Below are 27,512 nucleotides of genomic sequence, written 5' to 3' on the forward strand. Positions count from 1 at the left end.
CATAATGTATAATACGGCCCCAGGTGAACATATCTCCTGCCACAGCATTTGGCAGCAAGTCCTGAGTTTTGTGTCTCAGCACCCTTAGTGCTTGAGTTAATAGAAAGAAAGCCTATAGACCTCCAGCTGAACATACGCATGAATTTGTTTAGTGTGCAAATGTCAATAAGGGGATGTGTGTTCTATTTTCATTTCTCTTCCAACAATGCCATATCATTCTGTACAAATAGCTCATGGCAGTGACCTTGTTAAAAGAATGCATGTGCTGCAAGCTGCATTTTCAGAGTCTTAATTGTATTCAGAGTTGTAGGTTCAGGTCCCCTTCATGAACTGAGCAAGATCTCTTCAGACATCTCAAAGAAATTTAATATGAGGCCAAATAAACATTGGATGCCTCAATGGAGTGACACAGGGCCTGATTACAAGTGACTCGGTTAATTCCAACCCGTTTGTAAACCCTGTTTACGCATGGGACGGAAGTATGAGTTTGGATTTATTTAACATATCTGATAATTCCTGGATGTGTTAAGTAACTCAAACTTCGTTAAATTTTGGCCGAAATTTAATGGGGGACAAGTGTAGAGCATTTACCATATCGTGTGGATTTTTGTGAGTTAAACACAAAAATCTGAATTTTATTCCTCACAAACTCATAATAGATGTTATTTATTGCACCCGATAAATAACGCACCAAGTGGCATCGTTCTCTATCAGTTGCGATAAATAGCACCTATATTCGTAATAAGGCTCATAGATTTAAACACCCTTCCAATATTTATGGTAAGCCATTTGGGGCAGAATTAATAAAGTATTGTGAATGATTCCGTATGCATAGCTTGTGCTGTGACAATTTAGTAAGTGCTAAATTAGCAAATTCCAGGGCTTTTCGTGACATTGTTTTTTTTTTTTTTAATTATTTTTATTGCAGGAATCAGTAAATCGTTACATAATCGGTCAGCATTATATATCAAGCCATATCAATGAGATACAACCCTCCGTCCCCCCACCATGAGTCGCTTACACAGCCATTTAGCCCACAACCCTGGGGTCGGGCGGCGGAATTCAGTGGGGGCTCAGAAGGATGTCGGAGCTGGCCTGGAGGACCCATTGTCCGTCATCTGCTTTTCCAAACAAGCCTATAAACCCAAAAAGAACACCCCACCCTTAAAACACTACAAACCCAGGAAAACCCACCCACCCCCGCCATCAGCGCACGGCAACAACCGCAACAGGATCTACTAAAGGACCCATGGGGAGATCAATGGGCTTTTCGTGACATAGACGTTGATTCAACATAACACCAGAAGAAGCAGAAGCGACATTACATACTGACTACAAATAGCATCAGTGGGTTGCATCACTCCTATAGTAGGCGCACAACGTGACATTCACTCTTCCCATTTGCCCAAGGACTCTCAGAAACAGAGCGTGTTGTTCATGGCGTAGCCTTTTATTCACGAACAGGTAATTCACCAGTGACCAACACGAGAGTAACATTATCTCTTTGGATATAGAATTATCAAAGCATCACTCTTTAGTGGTATTAATTTGACGAAGGCTGCCGGGCAATTAGGCACAACATTACACTTGAACTTGAGCTTGGCCGTTACACTTGAACTTGAGCTTGGCCGTACACTTTAGTGGCCTTGGCCTGTCAAAGGCAGTAAAGAAGATATGCACCAGATTACATTTGAACTCTTGAACTTGGCCATACACTTGAACTTGGCCATCTCGGCCCACCAAGCCCCCACTCCGCTGTGCACATTGTGCCAGGAGGCCCCAACGCGCTACAGCGAACAGTTGCACTTCTTGTAAACCAGGGCCCCTCATGGCACACTGGCATGCCCACCGGGGTACCTGCACTCAGGCAGCCTCCCCAGGGTTCACCTCAGTCCGTAGGTTGTGGGTTAGGGCAGAAGAGTCAGGGACCACCAGCAGGCCAATCCCCCCTTCCGCCTACCCTCTGCACATGTGGCTCCTACCCCTTTCTGGGGGCCATCCAGTTGTTTTACCGCCATTGTTGCGCTTGCTTGTTTAGCTGTCACTGTTCCGCCCTCGCTCTCTTGCCGGGTGGGTGGGTGGTCGACGATGTGCCCCTGCAGCTTGCCGGAGGTTGGAAGGGACAAAGAGGCTGAGGATCGCAGGGCGCAGATTCAAATAAGCCTTCCAGCGCGCCCTGACGACGTTACTTCGTTCAGCCCCCTTTTCCTGCCCTGGGGGAAGGTCCAGTCCCGTGGCGCTACTAAGGGCGCCCCGCCTCTAGGCGCGGGGGGCGCCGGTCATAGTAGGCGCACAACGTGACATTCACTCTTCCCATTTGCCCAAGGACTCTCAGAAACAGAGCGTGTTGTTCATGGCGTAGCCTTTTATTCACAAACAGGTAATTCACCAGTGACCAACACGAGAGTAACATTATCTCTTTGGATATAGAATTATCAAAGCATCACTCTTTAGTGGTATTAACTTGACGAAGGCTGCCGGGCAATTAGGCACAACATTACACTTGAACTTGAGCTTGGCCGTTACACTTGAACTTGAGCTTGGCCGTACACTTTAGTGGCCTTGGCCTGTCAAAGGCAGTAAAGAAGATATGCACCAGATTACATTTGAACTCTTGAACTTGGCCATACACTTGAACTTGGCCATCTCGGCCCACCAAGCCCCCACTCCACTGTGCACATTGTGCCAGGAGGCCCCAACGCGCTACAGCGAACAGTTGCACTTCTTGTAAACCAGGGCCCCTCATGGCACACTGGCATGCCCACCGGGGTACCTGCACTCAGGCAGCCTCCCCAGGGTTCACCTCAGTCCATAGGTTGTGGGTTAGGGCAGAAGAGTCAGGGACCACCAGCAGGCCAATCCCCCCTTCCGCCTACCCTCTGCACATGTGGCTCCTACCCCTTTCTGGGGGCCATCCAGTTGTTTTACCGCCACAGGGCGAGACGCTCCCTGGCGCGCTCGCACTCCCCCCCTCATGAATTCCCTCTCACGTATGGTTCCTCACACAACGCGCTCTTTTATATGGAATTACACGCGAAACAACGGCGCTTCCCCCGCATGTAACACTCCATAATGTGCACACCGAAATATTATTCAAAACTTTTAGCGTGAATACCCTCAATAATAAACCACATTTGTAGAGCACGAACAATTACTACAACTAGGGAGGTGGATGTCCCCTCGCATATCGCAGCAAGACGCCTATGAACAGTATGAACCCTATCACAATGTGGCCTTCATAGGAAATATCCGCGAAACACTCAAAATGAAATTAGTTAATTAAAAAATCCGATCGCAACAGACCCCATGTAGCTACGCCTAGGCCCCCTCAAACCTCCTGTGCCACACGCAACACTCCGCCGACTCGACTCCCCCGACGTCGACGATGTGCCCCTGCAGCTTGCCGGAGGTTGGAAGGGACAAAGAGGCTGAGGATCGCAGGGCGCAGATTCAAATAAGCCTTCCAGCGCGCCCTGACGACGTCACTTCGTTCAGCCCCCTTTTCCTGCCCTGGGGGAAGGTCCAGTCCCGTGGCGCTACTAAGGGCGCCCCGCCTCTAGGCGCGGGGGGCGCCGGTCATTTGCTGCTGAAAGGCAAGGAGATGAGCAAGGAACAGAAGCTACAGAAAGTAAACACATCTCTCAGAGCCCTGTTTACTTTCTCTTGCTGCCGCTGTCAACAGGGCCCCAAACATTGGGGGTAGCAAGGACAATGCCATTGGCACCAGAGGGAAGGTTAAGGGGAGCTGCTGTTACCCACTAGATCACTCTATCTGATGTCATTGATTTTTACACAATACATCTGGACATGCAAACTTCTATTCAATTGAACTTTTGCACTTGTAAGGGATAGCTATTGGGTCCTAGTAGCTGCACATTTCTTATTCAGTAAGGGGCGTGCAACCATGACGAAACATACATCTGGAATTTACTTGTGGGTATTAAAGATTTCCCAGGAAAACAATAATCAATCTAGTAATGTGTGCTGTGCTGTCCTACGGTTAAGCTTTCCTCATATTCATAATCAACGCGGATATTTGGTTGCCCTTTAAAAAGATATTTAGAAATGAATCATAGTAGGCAAGTGGTGCCCAAGATATCTTATAAATTGTCCCTTTGAGTCATGTCTACTGGGGTTTGACCTCCGTGCTGCAAAGAGTAAGTTCTAGTAGACCACCATCCTTATCCCAAGTGGTGCAAAAGGTCCAAAGTTTGTGAAAGAGCCAAGCCCGACCATTGATGTACCCTGAAGAAGAGTCCCCAGAAAATAAGCAAGTCCTTTTACCAAAGAGAGATCCTGTATATAACCTTTTCAAGGACAAACATGCAATTCGTAGGAGGAAAACGCTCTGATGCACTGTTTGTGCATCTCAGAATGGGGAATACAGTGCTCTCTTAGGGCCTGATCTACAAGAAAATGGCTCAGCGCGGCACAGCAAAGCCATTTGGCTGCGCTGCACTGAGTCACTTTCAAAGCACAGGGATGCAAAATATTTACAATAATATGTTGCATCCCTGTGCTTTCTCCTTGCTGCCATGCGCCAAAGTAGGCACCCTTGCACCATGGTGCAAGGGTGTCTGCGTTTCAACGGAGATTGGTTTTATGCAGGAAGGGGCACTTTCCTGCGCAAAAAGATTAACAAGAGATGATTTCCTCTTTCTATGTGTGCTGCAGAATGCAGCATGCATAGAAAGAGGAAAAAACTGCGAGAAATGAAAGTTTTTTCCTTTATGCTCCTCCCTAAGCCTCCCCTGGGGAGGAGTAGCATTCTGACAGGTTTTACAGAAGGTTGCAAATCTGGGAATGTGGCAGAAGCCGTGGGTGTTAGGTGGGAGCACCCACAGCAACACCCATGGCACGCCCCTTTCATGCAAAGTGCTGTGTGAAAAGAGGCCGTATTTACAAGTACATGAAAAGCCACGCAGGGTGGCTTTACGTGACCTTGTTAATATGGGGCAGAAAAATGCCCCGCTGGTGCGTAACAAAAAGTGACATACCAGCGGTGCAAGGGGCTTATGAATAAGTCCCTTTGTACTTTATTCTCCATTCTGACGTGTGAAACCCTGATTTATATGCAAATTTGTGAACCTGCTAATGTGTTTAACATACACTGGCACAAATTTGTGGGTGTGCATCTCTCATCAGCATTTTACAGCCAATCATGGCCTAAGTGTGGTTGTGTTTTTTATATTTCATCTGGTCCCACACTACAGTTGTGGGAATCTTTTCAGAAGTCCCAGGGCATTCAGGTGTGACTTGGTTCAAACTGTGTCAATCATGGCCTTTTGACACTCATCTTCTTAGCTTATTATGAAACCCTAAACAGAGCACTAGGTACACCCCTTTAGACCCTGATCTCCAGGATAGGATCAAGTAGTCCAAGGCTTACCCCGGGAGGTGGCGTAGAGTTAGCGACTCAGAAATCAATAAAACATCTGATAAAAAACAAATCCCTGTTCAAACAGTACCTTGGTTTGTAACATAAAAGTTGTTTATTATTACCACGCAGCATAATTATTACACTTAATCATTGGAGGGCATTACAAGTGATATGCCAACTGTAACTGAGTAACTATGGCACTCTGCGGTTTAGTGTAAACTGTTCGCTATAGAATGTGGGATGTAGTATGTCATAACACTCCTTGGTTTTTCTCCTACTGAGTGCAATCACTGGAGAGTTGTTCATGGGAAGCTCTGTTGACTCATTTCGCCCCTCTGCCCATCATTTAACATTTGAAGTCCCCAAAAATATGTGATTGTTCCTCCACATATCTTATGGGTCCTAATTACGCAGGACCTCACAGTTCTCTGTTGTGGTTTGCTAGGACAGGACCGGTCTGCAGTTTGTTGCTGGTCAGCAGCCTTGCCACTCAAGGCGGTGTGCACAGCGAACTGGGCTCACCTGCTCTTTTCGCCAGCCCGGCTGATTTGGTTCCAGTGTGCAGTGTCGGGAGCATCAGAACTAGCAGTGGAGAAGCTGTGCAGTTTCACACTGCTTATGGTTGTTTGAGTCCTGCTCCATGGCATCATACTTGTGCTTCTAGGTGGTTGTGTCTAGTAATGAGATCACTCAATAAGCATTTTGTTGATCTTCTTGAAGGCCCCTCTATCTCAGGCACTTACATGGAACAGCACAAGCTGTAGGTGCATTAGGGTCACTTGGATCTTACCCATTGTCATGAGTGGTGTAGGTCCTCCCTGGGCTACAGTGGCCACTACAGTTCAGAGCGTCCTCAGCTCTTTTGTCGTTCTCCTTTTCTAGATACTGTTTTCATTTGCAAGGGTATCTTCAAAGCCTATCCTCAGCAGCCAGTGAATTCTACCCTTCAAGACATGCTCCAAACTAGCCTCTGTTGGCATGCTATTGAACTTCACATTGTCTGGCCCGGAACCAGGCAAGGTGTGTTGGCAGCGGATATTCCAACCATGGAGCACAAAATAATTATTTAGCCACCACTTAGTTGAAACCCCAGACACCGATAGAGAAATCTTGGCCCACTGGCAGGAAGCTTCTCTCTCATCATTATGCCAAAGTTGCAGACAGAAGTTGTGTATTCCAACAGTTAGTAGTGAGACCAGTACTCGGCTGTTGTGACCTTTTTGCTTATTATATTCAGACTCGTCAAACCAAGATTTTTGTTACAAGGAGGTGCTAGAGTACAAGGGTGCAAAAGAGGCTAAACCACCTTTTAACCTATGGGGGTGCCCTTATAGTGAATGATGGGGCAGGAAAAGGAAGGGAACCTCCCTCGGCTTCAAATGGTCCCTCTGTCTCCGCTCTCCCTGGATGCACTGGAAGAGCCCTGCAGTTGATATCTTCATTTTGTGAACTGCAGGTCTCCAACCCTCTATGTTAGGCACCACTTGGTTGTAGCAAATACCAAATGGATTGCCGTGTGCCTATGGCCACGTGTTGCACATGCTCCACACACATCTTCTAAATATGAGGATAAATATGATCATGGGACAAGTGTATCCCAAATGGATGGGCAATGCACCCAGTTTCAGAGGACTAGAAAACCAATAAAAAAAGGTGGCCAATAGACACCTTTATCTGGCAGGGGCAGGTAAAAAGGCCTGCTTTGCCTGTATAATTAATATTGTGTTCACCGCTGTCAGACCTCTACAGCATAGCAAGCTGGCAGTAGTCAAGATCAGTCAGGAAGGTGGACTTGATGCACCCCTCCTCCAGAACACAGGCCCATGCTCTGGACCTAAGGCATAGTTATACAGATGCGTCCAGCACACACATGATTGTTGTGCTTACTGAGTAGGATTAAATAAATTACAACTTCCTATATGGAACTCGAGACAGGGACACACACTCTCCAGAGTAATGCAGGGGGCCATTCTCCAGCTCAACTAGTGCATAGGCAGTAACAATTTGCATGGAATGCCAGAGCAAATAATATATGTACTTCTAATAAGACACCTGGAAGCAGGTCTGACTTAGCTATTATCACCAAAATCCCTAAGCCTGTCTAACTACCAACTCCCAATTCAGCTATGTTTCTAAATTAAACAACAATTGTCAAATGTACAGCCCTTCTGAAATAACAATCAGGAGACAAATCGAGAGACAGGAGAAACTATCAACTCCCACATTGAGGTACCCTAAACAAATACACCTGCATTTCATGAAATAATAGTAAATTTTCCCAGTGCATTGTTTGAATTATCACAATAATTTCCCTCATCAATGTGGAGAAATGATTAGTGTAAGCCCCAATGTAGACTAAGCCATGCTTCATGGTGTATAGTGTTAATATGATGTAGGCTATACTGTGTGTATAATTGTAAAGCACTGAAAATACATCCAAGAGCAACAGACTGTTCATATTTTTAACATACCTTGTACAGTGAGGAAAACAGAAGCCAGGGTACTTCCCCCTTCATTAGAGGCAAAGCAGCTGTACTCTCCAGCATCACTGAGCTTTATGGCTTTGATTTCCAATGAGAGGTTGCTCATCATTTTAATCCTAGGTGGGTCAATCATCTTCAGGTCCAGATTATTGCGGAGCCAGGTGAGATTATAGCGCACCGTACTTTGAGTCAAGCACGTCAGGATGGCCCGTTCTCCAGGAGTCACTGTGACATTGTTGGGCACCTGAATCACTGGTGGTGGCTCTGCATAGAAAGGATGAAAGAGAAAGGAGTTTAATTATATTTTTATCAAGTGCTAAACTGTGAGCCATCAAAGTGATTACTCCAAGTTTTCAAAGCAGTTACAGTTGTCAATCAGGAGAAGTCCTGGTATCTTTGGCGCTCCATGTTTTCTGTCAGGTAAAGTCTACTGATAAATACATTTTGGAACCTTCATCATGGTCGCCGATTCACCAAAATGCCAGGGGTAGCAGAAGTGACATCACAGACACTTTGGCATCGGTGACATCACTGGAAGTGACATCATATGACCATTCACACTGACCCACCCCAGGAAGTGATGTGACATGCCATTAACCCGATGACATCACAATAATTGACATTGCTGAATTTCTACAATAACTGCATGATTCTGTAACAACACAGACACATGATTTAATAGTTACTCTAATGTGTGATGGAAAAATAAATGTATTGATAAATCATGGGGAGAGGGAGAAACCGACCTTAAAAAAACAACAGTAGTTATGTCCACATCCAGTAATTGATATAGACCATATTTGAACATGAACTATGTAACTGGATTACATTATTCCTTATTATTGATATATTGTGATATGATGATTATTTGCAAGCCACTATTATTCGTGTGAAGCACAGAAGTGAATGTTTTTTTTATAAACACAATTTTTCATGTGCTCACAATAACGAAACATTGCAAGAGCTGGTTTAAAAACATATATGGTTTTATTAGGGGTGATCGAAATTTGTGGCATTTGCTTTTGCATAATTACATAATATTCTGCAATATTACACACAATTACGTGGCATGCAAAACAGCATCTAAAACTATTTTTTAGCATGTTTTGTGTCCTCACATCCCTTTTAGCCGCACAGACGCATTTCACTAAAAAAAACAATTGCACAAATCACAAGTGCTGTGCTCGTGCTCCCACGCTAAAATTATGCCGCAAATACAGGGTGATTCTGGCATTTAGACTGGTGAGCTTTGATAGTGGTGGAGTGCAGCCGCGGTCGGTAGTAGGAGTAACTGCAGGGCGGTGACGTGGGGACATGTGTGCCATGGCCAGAATCTGGGATATATAGGTCCCTTTGCACTTTCAGCGCATAAGGTAAACGCTTGTCTTTCAGCGCTTGTTGTAATAAGGGACATGCGCGCGCTTGTTTACATTAGCATGCTCGCGGTCGCCTTGCCGGCTCATCCTGGCTCATTCACTTTCGTGGCTGTTCAGATTCCTCCCAGTGTCGTATAATTAGTCTCCCATACTGGAGCACTATCGGTGTTGCCTTGATTTCCCCTCATCGTCATCTGTCGAAATAAAACCCCACCCGGTTCCACCTCTCCACCGCTCTTACCTGCACTGGCCGCGGCTGGTTGTGTCAGGGCTCACTCTCAAGAACCATAGTTACCTTAATGAAACTAAACTCAGACACTCCCAGTCGCCTTTCTTGGAGATCACTTAAGGCTGCAAGGAGACTTCTTTCCAGTTAATACAAAGGAAGTGGTGGAGTAATCCATACGGTAACCATATATGGGGAACACCTGTGACTTAAATTTACTCAGTATTTTTCTTGGCTGAAGCGGTTTAGGTGGAACTGACCTCCTACACTAAGGCTCTTAAAAAATCAAAAGCACTATCTCGTGCACTTCAAACCCGAACTTCTGTGACATATGGGGAGTCTTGCAAGAGCAGGAAATCCTGGCGACCAACTTTAAAGAGGGACCATACATACCTGCTCCCTTTAAATTCTCGATACCGCGCATTGAGGATCTAAAGAGGGGGGGTGCTGCTACTCAAGCTTCCAACCTAGCAACACCATCTACACTTTCTAACTGGAATCTCCCTGTTCATTAAAAAAAAGAAAATAGCAGACTAAATACTGTGGCATGTTTATTTGTGGGAAATCTTTTGATGGTTATTTCCCTTATTATTTGCTTGTGAAAATTAACACTCTAAGCAGACAATCCTTTGGAAATTTTGTTCATATTTGAATCCCTGCAATATTGTGTCAAGTTTTCAATATTGTACGTGTTCACACGCCGGCAAAACAGTCATGCTCACTTAGCATGTTCTCCACCCAGGCTGAATTACAGCCTGGGTGTGAACATGCCCAGGCCCCCAGTCCCCGTCTGAGCGCCAAACTACAACGCTCGAACCAATCACAACTTGCATTACAGCATTGTGATTGGCTTAGGGGAGCCTGGCTGCTTCCTGTTTGGCGGAGGAGAGATGACGTGGGACGGAGCGGCGAGGAGGTAAGTGCCTTTTTCTATTTTTTACACCCCCTTGCCCCTCACCCCCTGCCCCGCCACCCCAGATCTGTGCCGGCCGCTAGGTGAGAGAAGAAAGAAACTAAAAACAACATTAATAAGGTTAATCTTAGTTTTTTTCACATGGGGAGCAACATGTTCACATGTGAAAAACCTACTCAATCAATCAATACAGCTTTATTCGATTAAAATCATTAATCATAAAAGCAAAAATACACAGTGCATAAAAAGGCAATAAACATAGCTACATTAACAGTTGATTCCTTGATTTAAAAATGAATTTTAAGAATGCATTAACAGAAGCTACTACAGAGGCCGAGTCTAACATTTGCAGGGCTAAAAATGCAGGTCGACAATGCCTAAAACCAAAGGATTTCAAAACCGGCGGAATCCATCTTTTTCTGGGAATCGTGTAGAATTTACATAAAAATACAACATGTAATGTAGATTGAATCGATATATCATCACATGGACAATTACATAAAGATTTAGACCAATCGTTCCGCTCAGGAAAACTTAATAACCTATGAATAATTCCCAAGCGAAAACGGACTAACAAAAATCTCCAGCAACAGTTGTTATATACGGTTGAATTGAAAGATGAGTGGAAATCAACTGATGTGCCTGAACAGAAATTTTCTTCAGTTCTGTTGCCAGTCTGCAATCATTTAAATAGTCCAAGCACAGTTTTTTCAGGTCCTTTCTCGCAATCATAAAACTCACAGTGGTCCAGTTTACAAAGAAAGGATTTAATATAAGTTAGCCATCTAATCCTTGACGCCCCTTCCAGCTTTAAAAGATCTATAATAATAGTGCGATTCAAGGCCAGATTTTCTGAGGTCCAAATCCTATGCCATTCGAGTATTGGTTGTATTTTAATAGTGTCTTCTAGATAACCAATTCCCAGTTCTACATGACATATGTAAATTGAAATGGAATCCGGGACTGCCAGTAAGAACCGTAAAAATTTATTTTCCACCGTCTGCAGGGAGGCAACATCAACAATCCCCCAAACACCTGCTCCGTAGGTGGCAACAGAGACACATTTTGCGTTGTAAATTTTTAACAGCTCAGATGGGGGCCTCCTACCCAATTTCTTACTAAAATTATGTAGGGCAGTCACAGTTCCAGCAAACAGGACCCTCCTGGCTTTTACGGCTTGTTGCCAACTTAATTTATTATTAAATAAAATGCCCAAATTAGCAAACGATTTGGTATGTTCTATAGGCTTATCATAAACAAACATTATCTTTAAACCCTTGCTATTGCTACTGCCACTAGTCATAGCAAAAGTTTTAGAGACATTGATAGTAAGCCCCAAGTTGGACATATATTTCTCAAATGAAGAAATTACTCGTTGCAGGGCAAGAGGGGTACGAGCCATTAGCACGGCATTGTCAGCATAAAGTAGTGCCGGGATGGTTCTTGAGTCTATTTGGGATAGGTCACTACAGTTTTGTGCTAGATGTTTTTCTAGGCCATTAATATATAGGTTAAAAAGGAAGGGAGCGAGGACACAACCCTGTCTCACTCCTTTTCCTATCTTAAAATCAGCGGTACATTGGCCCTCTACCCCATATCTTACCTTGGCCTTGGCCCCTGCATAAAGCTGTCTAAGAAAAGAAACTAAAAACCTACTCAATTGTGCTAGAACCAGCATTTTTCATGGGTCCCCAACATACATTGGGTGCTCCCTTTGCCAACAATTACATACATCTTGCTACTACTAGAATTTTGCTATTAGTGCCATTCATATACCATGGGTCATATATCAAAAAATGACTACTAGTATATCAGGACTACCTTTTTTTCAGGTTGACCCCTTTCATATGCCATGATTGTCCTCCCTGGAAACAATGATCTCCAATGTGCCAATCCAGCATACCTCTGTGTGTTCCCCCATGCCAAGAATATCTTTCAGTAGGCCATGACTAACGTTTTGCTATGAGTGTCTTGTATGCCATGTATTACCTCTAGTATTCCAGTGTCAATAGTTTGTCACAGGTGCCTGTCTTGCTAAGAATCACATTCAGTATGCCAGCATGAGTATTTTGCCATGAGTGTTTCTGTAAGCCAAGAATTACCTTCAGTATAGTAGGATCAACGTCATTGTCAAACATCCAAGTATAACACCACATTCTCAATCCCGCTTAGTTACTTTCACTCACTCACACACATTCTGGTACACACTCTCTCATTCATTTCCACTCACACACACCCTTCTCACTCAATTACTTATTCTCACTCACTCTGTCTCACTCATTCTCACTCATTAACTTATGCTCACTCACATTCACTCTTTCACTCACTCATACTTACGCTCAATCCTATTCATTCTCACTTATTCTCACTCACTCTGACTCACTCATTCCTACTCAGTTACAATTACTCACTCACTTTCACTCACACTCCCTCACACCCACCCTTTAACACTCCCTCACTCATTCTTACTCATGCATTCTTACTCACTTGCTGTAATGTTTACTCATTCTCCTTCACTCTGACTTCCTCATAATTCCTGACACTCAATCTCACTCATTCTCACTCCGTACCTGCAGTGCTCTCTCCCTCATTCACTTTCAGTCACGCACATGCTAACATAGACACACACGTTCAGATATACAGTCGCTATCTCATATAAACACTCATACCCACAAACATCTCACAACTACATTTGAAAGGCCTATTGGTTTACTTACCTCAGCTGCCAAAGTTACAGTTACAGGTGCTCCAGTTCTTATTACACTAAAAGTGACTAATGCACTATTATTCGCTATTAGTATAATAAAAAATAGCTGGTAAAGGAAGTTGGAGCTCTGATGTCCACAAGGATGCCACCCCTGTGTTCTTAGAAGTGATTTTGAAACCTCTAAAGCCAGGGGTGCAAAGGCATTGCCATGTGTCACAAGGGTAAAGCCAGGAGTCAGAACTGCGACCCCTGGTGACCCCAAAATGAGGTCCATGCTTTCATCATGGGAAGCCAACACAGCAACCCGCCCACCAGATCCACTTAGCACCGCATGGCATTTGTAGATCTCCACAGACTGGTCGCTTGTGATCTGATCCTGGGAGGCTGTCCAATAAGAAGAGATACATTGCTGCCAGCGACTGTTCTTAAAGGGGACGCAGAGTGGAAAACAGAAGCCGCTCTTTACAGTGGAGCCAAAATAAAGGTCACGTCGTGGAAGAGGACGTCTTTGCAGATTAAATAAGACTGTAGCGTTGAGTTCTAAACATTTTCTATTATAAAAGACATCTGTAATTTACATTTCCAGATACACAGAGCAAAGTAACATATATAACTCCAAAATAGTCCAATTAAAGTAACTGATAGCGCTTTTCACTGAAATTGTACTAAGACCACACAGGAGTTATCCCTGGTGCATTTTATATATTTATATACTTTACTTTCCCTATATATCTTTACCTAAGTTTCATCTTGTTCAAATATGAAAATGCAGCGTATTAAATGGCATTATACAGATTTTTATAAGTTACTGATTGAATTGGATGGATTTGTGGCAGTCTATTTCTGTAACTGGTTACAGGCAAAGGGTTCTCAGTGAGAAGAGTCATAGTTCCAGCTACATACATGTGCCCTTCTCTTTCCCTACCAAGTGCTATTATGGAAGGAGGAAGCAGCAGAGTTGAGCACCTCTTGCTCAGCTTAGCTTCAATTAATAATATAATGATAATTCCTATTTGTAAAGTGCAAACATATCACCCCCTTAAGGGTTTCAAGGCACTGGGGGCCATTGGGGATATTAAGTGAGCTATTGCCCAGAGTCACATGATGCTGAGCTGAGCTGCCGCCGTGCATAGAACTGTGAACCCCGCACGCCGGAGTAAGCCGCTCTGGCTGCTGCTCCACACCTCTCCAATTCAGCCCAGTAGCAGGATAGCAACAGAAGAGAATAATAATCAGAACTCAGGGGAGCTAGAATGGACAAACAGTGGGCAAACATTCACAGACCAGAAGAGAAAATAGACTGGGGGAAGGTGAAGAGGGCCCAAGTCGTGTCCATCTAGCTTTGGTCTCCGTCATTTGGACGTCACTCTCGTGGTCTAAGTTCATCTAAGGGAACTCTTAAGAAAAGGATTGTTCCCATATATTATGTTAAAATCCTCCTGACAGACCCCATATTCGTTGAACGTTCTTATAGTTTTCTTACTACAAAAGTTATGCATGCATATCACTGGACATTCTAGAACTTATGTTCTTAAAGGATTTTCATTGCTAAAGGGACACCAAGAACCGTTGCTTAAAATAAGAGGATGCACAAGTAAGACCAATATATTTCACATGCTATCAAAGCATTCAGGCACAAGATCAGCTCATTCAATCTATGGCCACAACACCTATCCCTTTTGAGCAAACCCAGTGAGTCAAAAAGGTCGCAGGCCAAAATGTTGGTAGGGTATGAAAAAAAACCATAAGCAAAAAGCATCAAGTACAAGGAATGCCGCTCTTTCTCACTTCTAACCACAGAGCTGTAGATCGTCAAAGAGAGACCCTACACATCCAGGATCCCTGTGCAGTTATGCCTCCTCCTACCCACCAGCAACCTCCCACACCTTGAGTCTCTGGCTCCTTGCTGCTATCTGGGAGATGCCGAGAGGGTGGACCCCCTTAGCATGGTCAGGTGGCAGAGGTAGCATCAAGGGATCCCGTCACTCCGTAACATGCCTGAGTCTTGGACCTGTGGTTCTCTGCACCCAGCCTTGATAATCTACGCGGCACTACCTCGGGGAAAACAGTGCCTTTCATCTCCCAACCCTGCGTCCCCCCTCCTTTACTACCTCAGTTCTCTTATGTGCCCTATTGATTGTATTGTTCTTTGCTTTACTGTCGATTTGTACGGCTATCTACACTTTTTATGTAACTCGAGTACTGCTGCTTCTCTGTTTACATATACCACTATACATTGGTTTTTTTTCTCTATGTACCTCGTGCTACTGATATTTGGTGCTAAGATGCCATTTTCATTCACCACCTAGGGTCAATTGATGAATCTACTCTCCTCACCCTGGCAACTCACTGTCTCACCTACCTCAGAACTTTCTGCGTTCATGTATCCTACTGTCTTTCGGACTCCTCTTTTATACAATTGTTGCTGTGTATTTATATTGACGCCTTATGTAATCATTGTGCTGCTATTTTGTACCATTTCACACTATACACCTTTTGCTTTTTTACCATTACTATATATATATATATATATATATATATATATATATATATATATATATATATTATCTACTGGCGGTCACCAGTAGATAGTTATAGTTACAACCTAGTTTCCATAGGAAGTCTTAAAATTCTATTTTGAATAACTTTGGCGCCGGTTCACGAATCCTCGCGAAATTTTCAAAACAAATGGGGCGCTCCGTTTAGCTCCTACCCTGAAAGTCTCGGGGTGATTCGTCAAGCGGGGGCTGAGAAAAAGGGGGGGTCCCAAACGCGTTTTCCCCATGCATTTTTCCATAGGACCTTTAGTCGCAGCTACAGCCCGAACGGCTGAACAGAATTACGTGAAATTTGGCAGAGAGGTAGCCATAAGGTCAAGGAAGTGCCTTTTGTAGGTGTAAATCTGTTCAGTATTTCCTGAGAAAATAGTATTTAAAAGCATATCAATATCTATACGCACGCACCGTGTGCGCACTGTGCGCGCACCCTGCGGTGCGCGAGCGCAATTCTGATTGGTTGTTAGATGTCGATAAACATTCGAATCGGTCGAAACCAGGAAGTGTCGGCCGCCATTTTGTCTCTCGCAGTCTGAGGGGGTGAAAAAAAAAGGTGGAGAACGTGAAAAGGGGGCAGAGTGGACAGTTCCTGACCCCTAGCCTTGGTCAGGGGGTCACAGAAGGACCCCCAAAGGAGAAAAGAACATTTTTTTTTTTTTAAATCGCGAGGTGCGCGCACCGTGCGCGCACGGTGAAAAGCCTGAAAAAAAATTAAATTAATAAACACATAACTTAGCATTTAAAAAAACTTACAAATTCACTGAAAAAACCATAGGTTTCACACACGTTATAGTTACGAATTAGCATTTAAAAAACCTTGCAAACTCACTTAAAAAACCATAGGTTTCACACATGTTATAGTTAGCTGGACATTTCACTCGTAAAAAAACAATGAAATTCCCCCGTTATAGTTAGTGCAGGCAACTATAACTCACGCGACCGCAATCCTCTGCTCATGACGTCAGATATTACATCACTGATGACATATGTGTCTTTATGAAAAATAAATATTTGTAATATATGTATAGCTAAAGATTAATGGAAGAAGACATGGGTAAATAAGTGTGTAAATACAGTGATGTAATATCTGACGTCATCAGCAGAGGATTGCGGTCGCGTGAGTTATAGTTGCCTGCACTAACTATAACGGGGGAATTTCATTGGTTTTTTACGAGTGAAATGTCCAGCTAACTATAACATGTGTGAAACCTATGGTTTTTTAAGTGAATTTGCAAGGTTTTTAAAATGCTAATTCGTAACTATAACGTGAGTGAAACCTATTGTTTTTTCAGTGAATATATATATACATATATATCTATATATATCTATGTACCTCATGTTATTATTGTCGTGCATAATCTGTAAAGGGCTCTGACACCTTCGGGTCTTGTTCGTAATATATAAAACTCACAAATAATACATAATAATAATATGGAAGCAGGCTGCTATCGACTCCAGGCCAGTGAAAGGTGCAGTATAGCAATTCAGCCCTGAGAGAATGCAGAGGTGCACTACACACATAGTGAGCACACACATCTGGGCAGTAGGCCTAAGCACAAACCATCAACAACAGCTGACACACAACCAGAGAGACTGAAAGCCCCTGGAGGGGAAGCAACTAAACTGTTCAGTACTCACTGGGTGGGAAATACAGCACATATTAAACTGGCCCAAAATGAGGGGTATGCACCACAATGGAACAGCCAGCGTCTTAGGGGGATGCCACTGTGCAAGCAAATGCAACAGAAAAAGGAGTTGTATTTTCTGGACTTTTGTCAGCTTCAGCCAGTGGTTCAGTAGTGTGCCAGCTCTCATTCCCCATTGGTATCTGGATTTGCAGTGGGGTCTCACATGTGGCATTCCTGAAGAAAGCGTTTGTGCTAAAACGCTCATTGATGACTATTTGTTAAGCAACATTCATGACACAATTAAGAAAATAATATTCTCTATACGGAACAGCTAAAATTATAAGAATTGAGACAACACAAGTGTAAAAGTTAATTGGAGCTATGATGATTGAATTTATCAAGAAATAAATGTATGAAGACATAAGACAACTGTAATACTGAACATTGCTATTCATAATTATAACAGTATTTGTGATAAGTAAGATCCTTAATGTTTGATGAAAAATTGCCTCTTTTCTTTTTTTTAAAAGAGTATAGACTGGTGAGTATGGGAGTGATGTGTATGTATATGAATGCCATGAATTGGTCCCTTGTGGTTTTCTCATGAGTTTAACATTGAATATACTATTGTAGACACCTGACAATTGATGCGAGAAACTTTGTATGGGAAATGTTTATACTATGTAGATAAGTAAGCTAGGAAAGCATGAATTGATCAAATAAAGCAATGGATACTTTCAACCAAACTGGCTCTAAGCCCATTGCACATCCATGAGACTTTACGGCGTCAGCCAATTAATTATAAAGGATAAACAGGGGTTTTTTGGTGTATATTTGATTCGTGGGCAGGGCCGGGCTGGGATCGCATACCAGCCCTGGCAATTAGGTCCAACCAGCCGGAGAGGGTGGGGGGAGCAGTTGCTGGCGAGAACACTGCTGATGCATGTGCTTTTCTTACAAGGGGCCAATTTTGCAAAACCGGCCCCCGTAACAAAAATGGCCCCCATGGGTCCAAAACCGTCCCCCACCCTTCCGGCCCACCGGGGAAATGCCCGGTGCCCGCTACAGCCAGTCCAGGCCCATTCGTGGGTGAATGTCCATTCAAAACTCCCCAAAGTGGAGATAGTGCCCACTACATCGACCAATGAAGTGATACCAAAGCTGGAGAAAGTGGTAAATATGCTTGGCCTACTGCACAAACTCAGGACTTATAGTGAACCTCCATTTTAGAGGCAGTAGGTGTTATATTATTTCAAGTCGTTGAGCATTGCCAACCAGAAAACCCACAGGTGGCCACAGACCAATGGTGGGGTTGAGAAATTCATGGGCACCATCACCAAAGTCGTTCACTATCCTTTTATATTTTGGGAGGAGTGTAGTTTTTGGGGAGGGCACACACACTGTGGTTTGCTCCATTGAGAGGGTGGGACCCAATTTACCCCTTTGGGGTCTACGCCAAATAGTTGATGCCGTGTTGCATAAATGGAGTTAACAAAAAGGTTGGGACCTGAGGTTCCGGGCTGCGACGTGCACCTTTGAGTCTGTGTGGTCCATGCTTGGTGCCCCGGGCCCCCAATTCCTACGATACAACAGTGGACAACATGACTCATTTTTGGGGACCAGGATTTATTTTCATCATCAGACTTTGATCAAGAGAAAGGCATAAAAAAGAGCAAGAAGGAGGGAGTGAAGATTGGAAAAACAGTGACAAATGGAGAAAACAGGGATGAAAGGTTACCTAAAATTGTGCGATAAAGAGAAAGAAATTGTAAGGCGGTGTAAGAAAAAGGCATAAGGGGGAATCTAGACTACAGGAAGTAAAGGCACGTAAGAAAATCTTTGGGCTCCCACGCTTTTTGTTATTTCTTTCTAGTGTATTTAAATGGGAGTGAGGACGGTCCCTACAATCACTCTTGTAAACTTGGAAATGTTGAGGAGTGAGGATGTCACTAGTGGTTAGGTTAATGATCATTTTTGTGTGTGTTCTTTATGCACAAATTCAGCTTGAACAATCCCAGAAACATATTCGACCAGTTTTTGGCAACCTCCAGATGTCAAACTGAATGAATTTAGATTATTTGTTTGAGCTTTTTTTAGAATACAACACTACTGGGAGAGGAGGAAGCGTGCTTCTTATTACAAGCTTAAGAATGTTGACTTAACTCCAGAGCCTTTAATCCTGAGCTATAGATGTTGCCAAGCCTGGGTCACTGTAATTCAAGAGACCTCAGGTCAACAGAGCTAAGCCAGTTAGAGAAAATTAAAAATAGTGAAATAAATCATGATCTTACAAATATTTATATATCCACTGGGATGGCATGGGGATGCTGGGTAGGTACTTGTAATAAAACAGCCCTTTTGCAGGGCCACCCCCACGTTTTGCACGAATGTTTGCTAGATGTTGCTGCGTTTTTTACTCTTTTGTGCATGGGGTACTGTTGTCCAGATGCCAGTGCATGTGCTCTGAAACCCCATGTGTATTTACCCAAGGCTAATCCCAGATTGGCATATGTACCCTACCCATGCGTTCCTAGTATATAGTACTAGAGGTACTGTGTGCTAGTAAGTTAACATGTCACTAGTGGATTGCAGCACTTAATTGAGCCACTATTACAGTACAAGATGAAAACATGGCTCTAGGTCTGCCATTGCAGCCTAGTTGAGCATCTTTTAAACTGTCAAACTTGACATGGCCAGAGACCCCCATTGCTGTGCTTAGAGCTTCCTTTTTATGTCTCGCCTGAGCCAGCGCATGCGCTGTCTGGCGAGACATTTAGTGAGGGCTTTCAAAAGTCCTACCAGGGTGGCATAGAGCATGCGGTTACGCGCACAAGCGCGCGCGCCTCGCTCCACCTCTCCGTCTTGCTTGCTTCAGGCTTTAACCCTCCTACCCCTCCCCCACCACAGAGCGTGTCATGCATCTGGCTGCTTCCAATCTTAGAGCCATACTCCTTGTTTACGACTTGTGCCCTGGTTGTGCCTACTTCTTCTGCCTACTTTTTGCCTGTGGTGCTCTGGCCTGATTGTAGGGACAGCCCTTTAATTAGACAGTACACCGCCCTTATCAAATGCGGGCCCTGCTGTAGGCTGGGGGCAGGCCCCGGCCTCACCCGCTCTTCCTTTGGCAGCAGGGGGGTCGCTTCACTACAGCGAGCAGTGTATCAGTGCTTCATCGCGCTCCCACCTCTCCCATGCCAACATGTGTGCCATGGCCAGAATCTGGGATATATAGGTCCCTCGGCACTTTCAGTGCATAATGTAAACGCTTGTCTTTCAGCGCTTGTTGTAATAAGGGAAATGGGCGTGCTTGTTTACATTAGCATGCTCGCGGTCGCCTTGCCGGCTCATCCTGGCTCTTTCACTTTCGTGGCTGTTCAGTTTTCTCCCAGTGTCGTGTAATTAGTCTCCCATACTGGAGCACTATCGGTGTTGCCTTGATTGCCACTCATTGCAATTAATGGGAAACCTTAACATGCTCATGGAATCCAGATCCACGTTGCAGGCAAGAGAGGCTGACGTCACAGTTAATACTCAGTATAATAATAGTCACGGATGGATCACAGATCAAGAGGCTGAACTGCTGAGAACATGGGTTATAATCAGGGCCTCGAATTATGCGATTCGAATTATGCGATTCTGCAGTCACAGCATTATACGCATAGTTATGGATTTGCAGCACTTACCGCATAATCCATTGTCTTCTGCATAATTAGCAAGTTTGAACAATCAATCATATTTCTAGCTCAAACAGAACAACAATGATTAAAAACGCTGTTCCTGTGATGCCGCGCAGTGAGAGCCCCCTTCCCTGCAGTTACCTCTGCTCAGGCAGTGTTAACATTTAAAAAAATAAAATAATAAAATAATAAAGTAATGCCGCCACACAACATGCCACATTACGGTGCATAATTTGCTTTTTCTTGCAGCATTATTTAGTTAAGTCCGCTCCATAACGTATTCCTCACATACCGCATAATTCCAGTGGCCTTGGTTATAATCGCAGCATTAGCACTTGTGCAAAAATCGTGTGTGTATTATTTTAAATATACATCAACTGTAATGCAATTGTAAATGTACCTAATGTAATTGTGCAATTCATATGGGTAAATCTCTATTGGATATATTAATTATTGTATTGTCTTCCAACGTCCAATATAAACCTCGACAGAATGAAAAGCTGAGCTCGCTTTACTAGGAATGAAATCAACGACTTGCAGCAGAGAGCAGTCAACCCACTGAGCTATTTTACCATCTCCAGACATGGTTAGGTGTAACTCCACCATAATATACATCAATCTGCAGCATTGTAACCCATGTCTTGTACTTTACCATAACTGATTGAGATATATTAATTGAAGTCCTAATGAAATAAACTGTCTTTACTTAATAGATAATGTTTTACTATATAGATGAAATTCAACTGTTATAATGTGTGCTTTAATACTGTGAATGACATTTATTGAATTCCAAACTAGATAGAAACAATCCTTATGTAGGTACAATGTGATTTCACTTAAAACAATATGGGCCTCATTTATGATGCCTGGCACCTTGCGGCATCAGAGCATCACTTTTTAGACGTTCCGGTGGCGCAATGTGCCCAGGCATAGTTACAAGGCCACGTAAAACCACTTTACGTGGCTTTTTATGGCCTTGTAAATGTGTAGTCCTTTCACGCAGAACATTGCGTGAAAGGGGCATTCCATGGGTGTTGCTGTGGTTGTTCCCACGCAACACCCATGGAATCTGACACATTGCGTCAGAATCTAACGCCACCAAAGGGGTGGCGTTAGGGAGGCACAGCGAGGAGAAATGTTTTCATTGCTCCTCCTTTTTTCCTTTTTCTATGTGTGCTGCATTCTGCAGCGCACATAGAAAGAGAAATTTGCCTGAATTGATTGAATTTGTGCAGGAAGGTGTCCCTTCCTGCAAAAAATCAATCAGCCCCCCAATGCACGAACCCTTGCACTATGGTGCAAGGGTGCCTGCATTGGCATTGGTGCATGGCAGCCCAATGTGTGCTGGAGCAGGGGAAAAGAACAGGAATACACTGTATCACACAGATACAGCACATTCTTGCCCTTTTGTTTTGACGTAGGGCACCGTTCCATTTTCTGCTAATGTGACATTTCTAGCAAGAATTCACATTCATTGTTAGTTGTAGAATAGATACATTACTGTACTAGCGATAGAGGAGACAGCCTGAGAAGAAGACCTTGTCGAAAGAACATGAGGAACCAGAGAGTCAACTGAAAGGCTTATTCAGCAATGTTGTGCTCGAACTTGTGCGTGACAAGATGTCGTTCCCATGTTTGGTGTGGGATATTTGGAAATTGTTGCAGTCTGCAACATGAGAAATGGACAAGAACAAGGAACCCCTGATGATGTGTAAAAAGGGGGTGTTACCTAGAAGACTTTGGGTGTTATAATTTAGTGTTCCCACCGTCTGAGTTTAGAACTCCTCCAGATTCCTTTCAGATGGAGATGCCCCTTTCACTCTTGACAGATTCCTTTTCAGATCTCTTTTGACATCCTTTCAGAGACTTTCCCCTAAATGCTTAGAGCATTTTCCCTGGACTTTGAGAGGTTTAAAACTCAATGCTTACTTTGATTCTTTCCTAAGTGTGGCTTAGGCTAACCCATATTTCCTGACCCATTGAGGACACTTGTCGGAGCTTCTGAAATTCTGACACCTTCCCTACTTATTTTTCCCTTCCCTGATTTTTCTTTCCTTAATGGAAATTTCTGATTTAGAGACTCTTTGATTTTTAGAACCATCCTTTATACGGAAAACTATCATGGTAGTCTAGATTAATTCATGTATAGACAACAGAATTTACGACTCTTTTCTGAGCACCAGATATTGCTTTTGATCTTTTGTATTGCGGTGACTAAATTGCTTGTTAGCCTTATATTGGTCTGCCTTAATTTGTTCTGCAGGTTGGGACTACCTGTTGCTATTTTGTATTTCTATAGAATGGTTTTAGGAGTTGTGTATCTCAACTTGATTTTGAATTTGTAATAATCCTTCTTAACAATAGCTACAGATTCCTGATTCTCATTGTGTAGACAAATGGGTTGCACTGTTAATTGAATTTTAATGATGTCAATGTTAACACCCATCACCTCTGCATTGAAGGACTAATGGTAAGCAAGTGGGCCCAGAAAACGCTTGATCAGTATGTTACCAAAAACGTGGATTGTGAAAATGTGAGCCTCTCACTATGTGTCTTGGAAAAAATACCTCGTTATGAAAGCTGTGCCATCTACACAAACAACTCTCTGGTCCATTTGGTCTAATATGCGTACAGATGAGTATTACACAAATGCATTTTAGACAATATACATTTTTTTTTTTTATGCAGCACACACCATGGACCTATCTGCATCTAAAAGCTAGGAACAATACTGTTGAAACCCAAAGCAGGGTCACTCTAAGAGAATAGCAACTTGATTACAGCTTTTGGAAAAGACAATAGGGATTATATGTCCCCACCACAGATTTCAAGATGATTCCATAACCTGGGTCCCACGACTAAAAATCTTTTTTCCCCATGGGAATTCAGCACCCCTTCATCCATACTCTCAATATTCTCTTCTCAGTTTTAGAAAGCTTCTAAAAATCTGGCAGCAGCACTGTAATTCCATCCTTCGTCAGTTAGAAGAAGGCTATTTTTGGTTATTAGCGCCATGATGCTTAGGAGTATGAGTGCTTAATAAATTCCTATCACATAGGTTAGCCTTGTGATTTAGATCTGGTTTCAGGGACCACACTTAAGGGAAGATAGCTGAACACAACACTCTGAAGCTACAATGCAGATGTTTTTCTACACTGGGGTAGGGTTGTCCAATAATTGGGATTGTAAAGCTAATTTTGAGAGAAGGACAAATCAGGGTGCACACAATAGAATTAAATCAAGTTTAAGGCATCAGTTTGTCAGAGGGTTTCACTATAAATATGATACTTAGCTTTTGCATGGCACTTTCATCCATATCATTAAAAACTAATAACAAAACACAAAGAAGATGTTATCAGAAATTGCAAGGGAGAGAGCGGTGCCATGATTTCCAGTTTTTTGGCCTTTTGTTGTACATTAGTGCTATCACTAGATGGCGACGTGAAGCTGCTTCCTTACCTCATCTCATGGAATTGCCAGTTGTGGGACAGGGCAGACTCTTCAAAAAGTTATATTTATTGAAATGCTCCCCAGTTTAAATACAGAGGAGTGTATAAAACTGTAAACTTGTCATTTTATGTTGAACTTGCATCTCCAGTTTTGCAATTGCATAGCACTGTAATTGAATAATTGAATAAACTCAAGTGGATCTGTTTAATAGACCTTGGACGGATGAAAGCTTCCGCCAGCCCCATTGGAATTCAAACATGTCACCTTAAGGACAGGTGCAGATCTCTGAAACGCTCCCTTAAGTTTGTTTAACTTGTGAAATACTAACAACATGAAGATCCTAAAAGCGAGTCGTAAAGCATCAGGATAAATTTGGAATAAAAGAAGGAGGTAGGATTTTTTGTATAGACTATATTGATGGATCTTTTGTTTATTCAATTGCCGTCATGCTGCTTGGGAGTGAAGGGGGAGCGCAAAGAGCTCCTTGTTCTAGCAGATAGTCTCAGAGTCAGCAGCTTTACTGTAGATTGAAACTGTGCCAACTAGTATCTCAACAAGTCTATTTTACAATAGAGGGACAGAAGAAGAGATTACCAGAATTAAGAACCCCGTACATGAAGAGTTTTGCCTCCAAAATGCTTTGGTCTCTCCAAATTTAGAGAGGAGACACTCTTGGTAAGGCTGATATGGCACAATCAAGTTAGAAAGATAGATGAGAGGGACCAGAGAAGGGTCTTGTGTATGAAAGATATGATCTTAAATTGAGCACGTTCTGTGGTAGAATGGAATAGCATTAGGTAGTGTGACCACCAGATGTTCAAGTTGGCCAAGAACAGATAATGCTTGGAGATTGTCAGCAGGTTTTGAGCCTAAAGATCTGAAGGAAACTGTGATAACATTTGTGTTAAAGGGTGGTAGAGTACCACATCTGTAAAAGAGAAGGTGAGAGGATGGATGTATTTTACAACTGTATCTATTCCGTAGACATAGCATAAGTTGCTGACCATGCACTACTGTATCACACACAATGCAGTAAAAGAAATGTGAAATTATTTAAGATTAGACAGTGTCCTGAACATAGTAACAGGCTCAGAGTATAGCAGGCTTTCAAAACACTTTTCTAAAGTCAACATTTATATGATTTGGCTGAAATGTTAGTTGAATTCATGTTTGTTCCAGTGGAGGAATGTCAGCATAATTTGTTTTGGAAATCGATTACAACAGAAATATAATAAAAAAGAACTAATTGGAAGTTTTAAAAAAAGCAGTTTTATATAGTGCAAACTCAACCCGTAGGTATTGGAGTGCTTCAACGGAGCACCTGTTACATTACACAAGAACACAGTCATTTGTTATACACAGGGAGATTAAGTGACAAGATGTTGAGCTGTCGGACCTGGTTCCCCAGTTCCAAATTGCCAGCTCTGGCCGTTACACCATATCCACATCAAAGTAATTAATGAAACACTGATCAATAAATATTTTTTATCAACATATAAGTATATTGTGACCACCAAAAAGTGCATTAATGGATACGATTTTGAGGATTGTCTGATATTGTATTTATTGGAATGAAAGAGGGGGTTTTTACCCTCATAGGACTGCTGCACAATAAGGACAATATGGAAAAATTGAGTGTGTACAATACATACATAAAGTAAATCAATTTTCTTTATCATCAATGCTCAAACGTTCAAATTAGGATATTGTTTTCATCATGAATGTATAAAATTATGCATTGTGTTTATCAGTAATGCTCATGAGATGGCATAATTATATGTTTTATCTAGAATGCTTATAATACTTTGACTAAGGAAACGTTATTTACCTGTAACACTTGTTCTCAATAATAGGATCTTTTCCAGATTCACATATGAGCATATAGATCTAGATAGAGTCCCTAATGTGATGAATAAACAAAATTCTGCATCCTGCCATGCTGTAACAAGAAAAGAGTTCCTCCCTATCTATTCAGCCTAATCAAAAGATATGCGACAGAGAATATGAAATCTTCTTGAACAGCAACATTTGCTCATTTGGATTCAATCCATTCGTACTGATTGACAGTGGAGGAAGATAGATGGATGTAGCATGTTGACCTTGCGTTATGCTAACAAAAGGGTGCAAGTTCAAGCACTGGAATTATATAATTAGGGTATGCTTGGATATTCTTTTTTTGCAAGTATCAATTCTCTACCCTCTTCCTACATTCACGATTTTGCTAATAGTGAATTTATGAAAGACTTTCTACAGCTCCAGACTCACAAACAAGTAAACAAGGAGTAAATGCATATCATAGAAATAGGTGTAACTATCTTTTAGTTTGCACTTCAAGTTTGTATAGACATTCAAGGGTCTTTCGGTGGCCCAAAGTACTTGACCTTAGGTAAGCTAGCTTTCTGCAAGAAATAAGGATAAACATCTTCCTGAGGTCCTGGAAATGACTACTTATAAAATATCCCTGCTTCCTCTTGCTATCACATGCTGATTTAAGTTGTTTTCAAACAGAATCCATATACCACACTCTTCTAGCTCCCATTCCTCAGGTTTGAGATGCTTCTACTACAATAAAAATCTTTTTTCCAAAGCACTCTCCAACTTCCTGAAGCAAGGTCTTTACAATATAAAGTACATAAAGAGTAAATAAATACAATGTTGTACTCCCTGATAGTATTAATTGTACCTACCTGATACATCAAGGAAGGTCTTGGCACGACCCGTTCCTGCGCTGCTCACAGCAATACATTCATAGAATCCTTCATCCGAGAGAGAGACCTTGGCAATATCCCATCTGACAATGGCAGAGTCCCTAAGGAAATGTAATAGAAAGCAACACCTTTATACAGATCCTGTAAGTCCAACTTAAGATGTCAGTTCTAAACACCATTGTAAACTACTGACGAGGCAAAGGTACTTTTCAGAATCACATAATTAAACAATGTACTTCCGAAGTAGTTTATGCATGTAGTTAGAGTGTTAATCTATATATGAATACATTTTTTCTAAATTAAATTAGAATTTTCTTTTCAATTCAGAATTTTTAACTAGAAATAATGTATGCAAACCCTGAACTTGTTTTAGGTCCAGGAGATCAGAACTAGGTTGCTCATCATCTCC

The 27,512-nt window shown here is 42.6% G+C and overlaps 1 protein-coding gene across 1 annotated transcript in view; it reads right to left on the bottom strand.

Moving 5' to 3' along the window:
- HMCN1 (hemicentin 1) overlaps window positions 1–27,512 on the bottom strand; it is a 1,072,905-nt gene that overhangs the window by 749,115 nt on the left and 296,278 nt on the right. The window contains exons 10-11 of the mRNA XM_085601687.1: window positions 27,083–27,204; window positions 7,852–8,127 (exon numbers count right to left, since the gene is read on the bottom strand). Of these exons, the coding sequence (XP_085457813.1) occupies window positions 7,852–8,127; window positions 27,083–27,204 (398 nt within the window). The remainder of the gene's footprint in view (window positions 1–7,851; window positions 8,128–27,082; window positions 27,205–27,512) is intronic.

This window comes from Triturus cristatus, chromosome 4_2, assembly GCF_964204655.1.
Source record: "Triturus cristatus chromosome 4_2, aTriCri1.1, whole genome shotgun sequence".
Taxonomy (NCBI): domain Eukaryota; kingdom Metazoa; phylum Chordata; class Amphibia; order Caudata; family Salamandridae; genus Triturus; species Triturus cristatus.